The sequence below is a fragment of the Otolemur garnettii genome, unplaced genomic scaffold (genome assembly GCF_000181295.1).
Source record: "Otolemur garnettii isolate 467f Iridium unplaced genomic scaffold, OtoGar3 scaffold00076, whole genome shotgun sequence".
NCBI classification, from domain to species: Eukaryota; Metazoa; Chordata; class Mammalia; order Primates; family Galagidae; genus Otolemur; species Otolemur garnettii.
The window spans coordinates 4,479,166-4,490,820 of NW_003852471.1; the positions used below are offsets into that span (position 1 = coordinate 4,479,166).

General features: G+C 40.7%; 1 protein-coding gene across 1 annotated transcript in view; it reads left to right on the forward strand.

Moving 5' to 3' along the window:
- The window catches only part of LEKR1 (leucine, glutamate and lysine rich 1), a 153,190-nt gene that overhangs the window by 133,360 nt on the left and 8,175 nt on the right, over nt 1–11,655 (forward strand). The window contains exon 11 of the mRNA XM_012807808.1: nt 2,030–2,329. Coding sequence (XP_012663262.1) covers nt 2,030–2,329 — 300 coding nt within the window. The remainder of the gene's footprint in view (nt 1–2,029; nt 2,330–11,655) is intronic.

Genomic DNA, 11,655 nt, shown 5'->3' on the forward strand with positions numbered 1-11,655 from the left:
TGTAAGTGAAATCTCCTGACTTTTAAGTGTTGGCTCTCCTTTTAAAAGATAAAAACATATTTGTGACTATGTGATCCTCCTCTCCCAAGGATAACCTGGCTCTCTTTCATTATCAGCTCTCCTCGGGGTGACAAAAAGCAGTATCCGACATAGCAGTGGCCCTCTTCCCTCCTTGATTAATGGAAGACAATGGAATAAATTTACTACTTCTGAATAGACTTCTCACAAAAGTTATGCCTTATGTCAATTTAACATTTGAAGCAAATTTGGATACATAATTCTTTCTAAGTAATAGTTCACAAAGTCCTTGGAACTTTGGTCAATGAATGTCTCCCAGATTTCTTGTGGGGATATTTTCTTGTACTAATATTTATAATAGGATAATATTTGTGGCATAAGTAAGAGGATATATTTCATCAGAGCAGCTCGGCTCCTTCTTGTTTGTTTTTTGTTTTTGTTCTTTGTTTTTAAGAAGAAAGAAAACAAGCAATCTTTCCCCTTGTAAAGACTTTCATGCTATGAGAAAAAGCTTCTCCAAGTTGTTCCCTCATTTATTTACCTCGAGGTACCACCCTGAAAAGCCCTGTGTTTTCACAGTATTCTGCTGTTCTCTAGAATTGCACTATTATGGCAGCCAAATGTAGCTTAACTTAAATTTCAACTAAATTAATTAAAAGTTAAAATCAGTTCCTTAGTTACATTAGCCACATTTTAAGCGCTCGGTGGCCAGAACTGGCCTTTGAGAGCCTTTGTGTGCCCCTCTTCCCAACTTAGTGATCAAAATATCTTGTTGTTAACCATAGTGAGAATATTTGTACCATGGAAATTAGATACACATCTGGCTTTTTTTTTCCTTTGAGATTCAGTTGTTAAATATTTACCAGCATACCACTGTCAATAGCCACATACAGCTAGTAGCTACCATACCAGATAACACAGAATGTTTCCATCATCACAGAAGTTCTGTCAGGCAATGCTTTTCTAGAAAGTATAGCATTTGGGGTACCTCCAGCCATGACATACATGTAAAAGAAAGAAAAAAAGTCATGTCAAAGGAAAACTAACTAGTAGGGTATGACGACAGTCTGACTGGTCTGTTCTCCTTGCATCCCCAAACATTAGGCATTTCAAGATCCCAAAACCAGCCCAGTTAGGCCCAGACAGGTCCCTGATCTACTTGTTAAGACTTGAGCTGTCCCTCATAGCTCAGTACAGTCACAGAGATTTTGATTATTTCCAAAGGTGATTAAAGTTGATACCATTTTAGGTGGAACAATAAAAGTTTTAGTCTTGGGCTCTGGGAGGCCAAGGCAGGTGGATTGCCTGAGCTTGGGAGTTCCAGAACAGTCTGAGCAAAGTGAGATCTCATCTCTATTAAAAATAGAAAAACTAGCCAGGCATTGTAGAAGGTGTCTGTAGTCCCAGTAACTCAAGAGGCTGAGCCAAGAGGATCTCTTGAGCCCAATGGTTTGAGGTTGCTGTAAGGTATGTTGCCACAGTACTCAACCCCAGAGCAACAGAGTGAGACTTTCTCAAAAAAAAAAAAAAGTTTTAATCTTAACTTTTTCTTTTTTTCTTTCTTTCTTTCTTTTTTTCTTTCTTTCTTTTTTTTTGAGATAGAGTCTTACTTTGTCACCCTCAGTAGAGTGCTGTGGTATCAGAGCTCACAGCAACCTCCAGCTCTTGAGCTTAGGCGAGTCTCTTGCCTCAGTCTCCCCGAGTAGCTGGGACTACAGGTGCCCGCCACAACGCCTGGCTATTTTTTTGTTGCAGTTTGGCTGGGGCCAGGTTCGAACCCGCCACCCTTGGTACATAGGGCTGGGGCCCTACTCAGTGAGCCACAGGTGCTGCCCTAGTCTTAACTTTTAAAAGAAAATTTTGAAAGTCTGCATACTAGTATATCATAGGATTTGTTTGCATCTGATCGGAAGAGTATACTAATTAATTAGAGTAAACTTCTTAAAAACCTTAGGAACTCTGGTTACCTAAAACCTATTGCCTACAAACTAACTTGAGATTTATCTTACAGATATCTGACTTAATCACAGGTGCTACAAGAGATCTAAGGCTGGAAGTGACCACTCTTGAAGAAAAACTCCATGCATCCCATGTTCGATACACTGAAGAATCTGAGTCAAAAGAAAAAGAAATAGAAAACCTTAAAAATATGGTTGTAGAATTTGAATCTCGGCTGAAGAAGGAAATTGACAGTAATGATTCAGTTTCAGAAGACTTGAGGAAGGAAATGAAACAGAAGTCAGATGAACTGGAAAGAGTAATGCTGGCACAAACCCAACTGATCCGGCAGTTCAACCGGTCCCAGGAAGAGGTAGGAAACAGATGCTGGTACCTTTGCAATTACTAGAGGAGCACATGTTCTTTCAACAAACAAAAACATGAAAACCAGCTTGGTGTCAGAGAAACATTCCTGCGCTGTTAGTCAGGGACCTGAGATCACATCCTTGCCATGTCCTTAACTAGGCGGTCCCTTCACCTCTCCGGACCTGCTTCCGTATCCGTAAGATGAACACATTGAGCTACCTCATCTCTTAAGGTCCCTCAGTGCCAGTTCTGTGTTACAAATCACTATTTAAGATTTTTAAGACTGGGAATCTTTGTATGTTTGCATGTTATTTGTTTTAGCATTGAATCTTTGCCAAAGAAACTTTGAGAGCACCAAAAGTGTTAAAGCACTAAAACTGCTTAAGTTAGAAAAGTATTTGGACAATATATTTTCAATATACTTTCACTTTAGGATTTTACCTGATACCCTGCACTCACAAGGTAACTTACGGGCACTGGTCTTTCCCTCATATGCACGGTTATTTTAGCAGTGTTTATATTTAAACTAGAGTAGACTTACTTTGATTTGCAAGCTTTTTTTCAAACAGTCTTATTTCTGAACTGCTAAGCAGGTTAGAAATAGCGGGACCATTAATCTGTTTTCTAATCACCGATGTGGTGTCACATTAGAATATTTGATCCCATTTACGACAGCACAGCAAACAAAGGCAGTGGAGGAAGATCCTGACTGTCAGTAAGTGGAAATATGTTTGTTGATTTTATCCACACCTTAACAAAGAAATAAAAGGAAAATGCTACTAGTAATATTTATTGTTAATTAAATATGTTCTTGCTTTATTTAAATTACCAACCAAAACAGAAAGTTTATGTCATAATTATGAAGTGAACCTATTGCAAAGGTGTTATAAATAGTAGACAAAATATGAAATGGACAGAAGCTGGATCAAGAATAATGCCTAAGACCACCCTATAAAGTAGAAATTACTTGCATTTATAGATGAGGACGTGACTGAAGAAGACTGAATGATTTCCATCAGGCCACAACATAGCTCGGTGGAGCTAAGATTCAAATTTGAATCTCCACGGTGTGATGTTTCCCCGTTCAGGAAACTTGAGTTCTTATTACTCTGCTTCTAAATTTCAAGATGACCTCAGGCTTAACACTGTGGGCCTCCATTGGGGTTTTCTGCTTTTAAAATGAAAACAAAACAAATAATAAACATACTCCTTACTCCTCCAGATGGCCAGGGGGTCAGATAATTGTCTCCTGTTGGAACACAGCAGCCTCCCCAGTAAAGGGAGCCACATCCCCAGTTCAGGCTGCAGTGGGGAGGGTGAGCGCACATGGGCTCAGCTCCACCGGAGAAACCCCACGAAGAGAGAGGCAATGCTCACTTGGAGCTGGAGGGGAGGGACAGCAGGTCAAAGGAGGAGAAGGTCCCGGCACCTAGACCTGCAGGTTTTCTAACTCTTAAATCCCCAAAGAAATGACAATACAGAAAGTAAAGAGTAACGTATGAACTAGGTCAGAGAGGAAAAAACAGAAGGGTCAAATTCAGTAATTCTATATCAGTATCTGTCAAGGTGCCAGCGCGGTGCTAGTCAGCACTGGCGACGTGATTATGAATGAGACGGGCAGCTGCTACTTCTGCTCTCAAAGAGGAATTTAAAGAGAATCGTTTATGAGTAATTAAGTTAACATCCAGGGGAAAGAATGATCTAAATAGATATTAATCATATAAAAAACTAGAACATTTGCCTGAAGAGCCCGTTATTAGTTATCTATTGCTGTGTGACAAATTACCTTCAAGGTTAGTGACTTCATGTAACAAGCATTTATTATCTCACAGTTTCGGTGAGTCAGAAATCTGAGCATGCCTTGGGTAGGTGCCTCTGGCTCAAGGCCTTTCAGGAGGTTGGTGTCAGGGTGTCCACTGCAACTGGCATCTCATCTAAAGGTTCTGCTGGGGGTGGGGGAATTGGCTTCCAGGTTGCTGGCAGGATTTCCTCCTAGACCAGTGGCCAGAGGCTTCCTTCAGCTCTTGGCCACACGCCTGTCTCCATAGCTGAGCTGTAGTATGTTAGCCAGCTTCCCTCAGGGCAAGCTAGTGACCAAGAACAAGAGAGACAGTGCCAAGTCAGAAGCCATAGTTATTTTGTGACCTAGTCTCAGAAGTGACCCGCCATTGCTTCTGCTGTGTTTCAGTCGTTACCGATGAGATCACAAGTGCAACCGCACCCCAGTGAAAGGACTGCAGGATGGTGTGAGTGTCAGAAGGGGAAGGCTCCCCGAAGGCCATTTTAAACGCTTCTCTAATCACCAGCCTTCTGGATGTGATTTCAGCCAGAGAAACTAGACTAAAAGTGAGGGGTGGATTTTTTAATCCAGCTAAAGGAACTTCATGTAGAAGTCTTCCTGGTCATCATTGTGAAAGGAAACCACTTTGAAGTTGTGTTGTTTTTTTTTAATGTGGACTGAAAGATTTAAGACATTGGGTTGGTCTATAAATGATCGTGGATCATTACTAGGTATGAGAAAAGGATCATCCCAGAAGTAAAGGCAGCTCGTTAGGGAGGTACTGGTGGAGCAACTTCCTTTGGTGGAGAGAGTGGGGGAAGACTGAATTTTCCACTAGAAGTTACCAAAATATCACCTCAAAGTTAAGTAAGAGTAAATAATTAAGGCCGCTTCTTTGGCAAAGCATGCCAACATCCAGAATATGCTTATAAACATAAGAAATAAGCCAATAAAAGGGGATAGGATTCATGAGCCAGAAAAAATAGAGGCTGCAGCATGTAAAATAAAAGCACTACTTTTTTTGATTGTGCATTCCAGGCACTTGAAATTTCTCAGATTCTGGAGAAATAGAGGTGCATTTAAGTAGAGAATAAACTTCTGTTAGAACGAAAACAAATTAATGGTCTAATAAGGAGGCTAATTAAGGGAAGGAAAGCCCTATTCTCTTTCAAGAGGCCAAAGAGTAGGTGGCCTTTGTTTTTAATTGTCTGAGGAAAGTTCTCAGGATAAGAGGAAAGGCAAAGCCTCTAAGGGCAAAATGTACTTTCTAAAAGTGGAGCAGGAATTACCGGGTCATCCACAAAATCAGCAAGGGTCGAGGGCAGAGCAACAAAGGTGCAGGTCAACAAGGGGAGGGCAAATGGAAAAGAGAACTGGGGGGAATGTAAATGTGAACCAGGAGCCTCGGAAAAGTTTGCTGGGGAAGAGACGCACATTACAAACATTGGAACATTGAAAACGAAAGGAAAGAAAGAAAAGAAAAGAAAAGAAAAGAGAAGGAAGTCGGAAGTGAGAAGAGAAAGTTAACGTGTTAGAGAACAGCCCCCATCATCAAAACCAAGTCAAAACGGTCACGTTCTTCTTGACTGCGGTTTTCTTTCCTACTAGTTCTGTGTTTGGCCAGCACCGTGGGGCCCCCTGTTAGGGACCTTGTTGTGATCCAGAAGAAGAATGTGGTAAATTCCTACGAACAGGTCACATACACCACTGAAGGAAAATCAGCACAGAGAGTCCACTATTTGTTTGTTCTAACACCATAGATAAGGCAAAGAAAGGGGGGCAGAAGTTTTAAATTCCGCAGTTTCCGTAGCCATATAGTAAAGATGAATGGAGCTCAAAAATGGAAAATAATACTCTTAGTTCAACATGGAGAACTGCATACTCTCTACTTCATCCCATGGTGACTAAAATGACAATAAATTAATGAGAAGTAAGTCCACAAGGACCCAAAGAACAAGATAGGCGTTGACACTATGTGAAAAAAAAAAATGTTCACAAAATTTTGGAGAAAGAAAATCAAGAGGCTGAGAGGTAACTGACTTTCAGGGTATAAATAGGGAGACCCCATGCCTGTGAGGGGTGAGGAGGATGGGGAGGACCCAGCAGGGAGCAAATCTGATTATGCGGCAGAAAACTGGAGCACTCAGGCACTGGAGAACTAGACACAGGCCTCGCTAACTTTACTGTGCTTTGTGTTGTTGTACTTTGCAGATATTGTGTTTTTTACAAATTTCAGGTGTGTGGCAAACCTGCACTGAACAGGTCTATCGGTGGCATTTTCCCAACATGTGCCTCCCTTCATGTCTGCATGTCACATTTTGGGAATTCTTGCAACTTTTTAAACTTTTTAATTATTATTATATCTGTCATGTTAATCTGTGACCAGCTATCTTTGATGTTATTGATGTAATTTTGGGAGGTTCTTGGTGCCCACACAAGAGAGCAAACTTAATTGATAAATGTGTCTGTTCTACCTGCTTGATCAACCAGCCATTCCCCCATCTCTCTCTTTCCTCAGGACTCACTACTTGCTAAAACAACAAAAATACAGAAATCAGGCCAGTTATTAACTCTATTATAGCCTCTATGTGTGCAAGTTAAGGAAAGAATCACACATTTCTCACTTTAAATCAAAAGCTAGAAATGATTTAGCTTAGAGAGGAAGGCATGTAGAAAGCTGACACAGGCCAAAAGCCAGGCCTCTGTGTGAAGCAGTTAGCCAAGCTCTGAAGGCAAAGGAGAGGTTCTCGATGGAAATTAAAAATGCTGCTCCAGTGAACACGTGAATGGTAAGAAAGTAAAACACCTGTGTTGCGTATACTGAGAACATTTGAGTGGTGTGGACGGAAGATCAAATCAGCCACAATATTCCTCTAAGCCACAGCCTCCTCCGCAGCAAGGCTCTCCTTGATTCTCTGAAGGCTGAAGTGAGGAAGCCACTGAAGGAAAGTTTGAAGCTAGCAGAGGCTGGTTCATGAGGTTAGGAGAGAAGCTATCTCCATAACATAGAAGTTCCAGGTGAAGCAGCAAATTCTGATGTGTCAATAGAAGCTGCAGCATGTTACCCAGACCCAGCCAAGATCACTGATGAGGTTGGCTGCACGGAATGACTCATTGTCAGTGTAGATGAAACAGCCTTGTATTGGAAGATGTCATCTAGAATTTCATAGCTACTGATGGAAAGCCAACGGCTGTCCTCAATGCTTCAAAGACCAGGCTGACTCTCTCATGGGGGCAAATGCAGCTGATGACTTTAAATGGAAGCCGATGCTCATTTTACCTTTCTGGAAAGCCTGAGGCCCTTAAGAATTATGCTAAATCTACTCTGCAGATATTCCATAAATGGAACAATAAGGCCTGTATCACAGCACATCTGTTTACAGTATGGATTACTGTTTGAAGCCCCTTGTTGAGAACTATTGCTAAGAAAAAAAGATGCCTTTCAAAATTTCACTGTTCATTAACAATACACTTGGTCACCTGAGAACTCTCTGATGGAGACGCACGAGGAGATTCGTGTTGTTTTCACACCAGCTAACACAGCATCCATTCTGCAGCCTGAGCAGCAAGGTGTAATTTTGACTTTGAAGGCTTATTATTTAATAACTACATTTCATAAGGCTATTGCTGCCAATAGTAATTCTTCCAATGGACTTGGGCAAAGTAAATTGAAACCCTTCTGGAAAGGATTCACCATTCTGGATGCCATTAGGAACATTTGTGATTCATAGGAGGTCAAAAGATGAACTTTAACAAAAGTTTGGAAGAAGTTGATTCCAGTCCCCTTGGATGTCTTTGATAGGTTCAAGATTTGAGTGGAAGAACTAGCTGCAGATTTAGTGGAAATAGCAAGAGGCCTGGAGTTAGACATGGAGGCAGAAGATGTTACTGAACTGCTGCAATCTTGTGACAAAACGTGAACAGAGGAGGAGTTGTCTTTTATGGATGAGCAAAGAAAACAATTTCTTAAAATGGAATCTACTCCTGGTGAAGATGCCATGAACATCGTTGAAATGACAAGGAAGGATTTGGAAGATTACATCAACTTAGTCGACAAAGCAACAGTTTGAGAGGATGGATTCCAATTTTGAAAGTTCTACTGTGGGTAAGATGCTACCAAATAGCAGGGCATGCTATAGAGAAATCATTATGAAGAGTCAATTGATGCTGCAAACATCATTGTCTTATTTTAAGAAATTGTCACAACCACCCCAACCTCAACAACCACAACCCTGATCAGTCAGCTGTCAACCTTGAGGCAAGATCCCACCAGCAGAAAGGTTTAGAATGATTGTTAGCATTTTTTAGCAATAAAGTATTTTTAATTAAGGTGGGAATATTGTTTTTTAGACATAATGCTGTTACACATGTATAGGCTGCCATACAGTGCAAACATAACTTTTCTATGCACTGGAAAACCAAAAATGTATGACTCACTTCATTGTGAATTTTACTTTATTCCAGTGATCTGAAATTGCAGTATCTCCAAGTCCTGCCTGTATCTCTGAAAGAACAGAAGAGCGGGGCTGAAAACAGGACTGTTCGAAGGATTATAAAAGGCACAAATAGGACCCTCAAATGTCCTTCCAATCCCCAAGCAGCCCTTATGCACCATCTTGGCGGAATACCAGAGGTTCACTCTTGGGCAAAAATGAATGCAAGAGGCACTGCGCCTGAGTGTGCAAGGTGTCAGAATATGGATGGAGCAAGGGCTAGATGGAAAGTGTGTATGGTAAATGCTGAGACCTCCCAGAGCCATTCACATGCGTATGAGCAGATACCAGACTTATATATTAATAGCCACGGAACTGGAAGAGGCCTCGCTTGAGAAATGAGCTACCTGCAGAAAAGCACTGTTGGCACTGACAGCTGGGGATCCTGATGAAATGGCTATCTCCACATTGAATCTGCCTACGCAGAATGCCAGCCAACAAGCCAGGGGGCACATAGAGCTTCTGGCAACATTCTGGGGACTCATTTTTAAACACAAGTAGCAAAGGATCATCAAATATTTGAGGAACATGTCTAATATGAAGGACTAAAACCAGAAACAAACTAACAAGTGAAAAGAACCTAGAAGAAGCAGGTGCACAACAGGACAGTGAGCAAAAGGACTGCTGGGACCAAAGGTATAATTAATACTTTTAGAGAGAAGAGAGATCATATCGTGTCCATTAAACTTGAACAAGTGACTGTGACCAAAAAGGATGAGTATGTAAACCTAAGAACCGAAGTACGGGGATAGAAAAGAAAATATTTGAGATAGATGATAAAAATGAGAACTGTCCCAGAAATTAGAAGAAAAAAAGCAGAGATGTAGAGAAGAAAATAGAAGATCAAGCCAGGATAAAATAGAAGTTCCAAAGAGAGAGAACAGAGAAAATATAAGGGAAGAAACTGCAGAACTAATTCAAGGACATGTCCAAGGACTGAAGGCAAAGTAGCCCATCAAGGCACTTCATCCTGAAATGTCAGTACCCTGAGGATAAAGGACAGTACCTAAAAGCTTCAGGAGGGGCGACAGGAAGCAGATCACTTAAAAAGGACCAGGAATCAAAATGGTATTAGAATCCTTAATAACCATCAAAAATAGAAGATAATCCTTGTCAAATTCCAAAGGGAAATTATTTCCTGCCTAGAATTTTATATCCTACCAAATGACCCACCAAGTATAAGTGTCCAATAAGGATATTTGCTGAATTAGAGGTCTCAAAAATAAAACTTCCCTTGCAGCCTTTCTCCAGCTGTTGGAGAATGTATGACACCACAATGAGGGAGTAACTAAGAATGGAGAAGATACAGGAGTTGGGAAGTAAGGGTTCCAGCACAGGAGAGAGGTAGAAGGAATCCCCAGGATGATGGGAGGAGGGAGTGCTAGGATTTTTTTATTTTTTATTTATTTTTTATTGAATCATAGCTGTGTACATTAATACTCTCATGGGGTACCATGTGTTGTTTCTACATACAATTTGAAATACTTTCATCCAATTGGTTAGCATAGCCTTCATGTCATTTTCTTAGTTGTTGTGTTAAGACATTTGTATTCTACATTTAGAAAGACTCACACGTACCCTTATAGGATTATAGCAGCGCATCAGGTTTACAGAACAGCCAGGCCAAGTTGAGCAGAAGAATGGAGGGTTCTTCTAGGTATGCCCCCAAGAACGAAGAGAAGCTGATAGCTTACATGGAGTGTTTGAACATGTTCAGTGGATACTTAACACTTCTGTGAGTTGGGTGAAATCAACACCTAGAAATCTAAGAAGGTAAATAACAAGACAATAATTCTGGAAGGAAGCTGTGCAAAAAAGAAAATGTAATCATGGTACCTTGCGTGGCTCACGTGGGCATGGATTCATATGATTGTATGAAGACAGACGTAGATTTGGCTAAAACTCGTGATAGAAATGTGAGGATGGGGAAGGAGAAGCATGTGTCAGGAACTGGGATAGAAAGCTAAGCCCTTGTCTTCCATTCCATGGTATCAATAGGTAATATTCAGGATTGAAAACCACGAGATAGCTGTATAATGATGTTATTTTGAAATGTGGAAGTAAATATCAGAAGAAACAGCTTTAAAATTGAAAATGGTTTTTCCTGGGAGACAGGACTTGGAAGTATGAAGGGATGCTTTTTTTCATTGTCAAGTTTTATAGTGCTATTTTACTTTTTAACTATGTGTAATGTATCACTTGAATTTTTAAAAATTTAAAATAAGGGAAAGAAATAAAGTATTAAAAGGACTTGGTAGAGAAGGCAACAGAGTCAAGGGTAAAGGTCGAGGATAGAGAAGAAAAATCAGGAAAGCCATAAGTAAATACACAACAGAATGTGAACCCTCATGAGATCTGTTTTTTAATTATGAGAAATAAAAACATGAAGACAAAGCCAATTGTAGCTTAAACAGTAACAGGCACCTGGCACTTCTGCCTATTCCTCAAGTCTGAATGTGAAGAGAAATTGCTCATGAAGCCACGAAGTCCCAGAAGCCACAAAGTCCCAGAAGCCAGCCTAGGTATTCGCACTCTTATGCTCCCACCGCAGTTGTGGAGATGCTCATTTAATAGTAAACAGTTTTGTTGTTTTTTTTTAAATAGATGCTAAGAAAAAATTAAGTAAGGTGACGGTTACTTCTGAAGGAGGGGCGCTGTATTACATGGGCTTCTCAGAGGACTCAAGCAGGCCTAAAGTGAGGAAAAGAACATTCCTGGCCAAGGAATAGTTGAGTGGAAAGACCCTGCAGCTTGGAGTATCCTGGGAACCTTCAAGAAAGGAAGTCAGAAGCATCCCTGCAACTTAGAGAGCAAGAAGAGTGAGAGATCAGCTTGCAGGGGCCAGTTGGGTTGGAGTCTTGGTAGGCTATGGTAAGGACTTTGGATTTTTTTCTAAGTGTGATGGAAAGCCACCTAGGAATTCTGAAGTGACATGCTCTGACTTACTATTAGAGGATAACTCTGACTTGTGCATAAAATGTAAGTTGAAATGGCGAACATGAAAGCAAGGAGACTGTCCTAAGGCTTTGGCGAGGTCTAGACAAGCATTCATAGTCATAA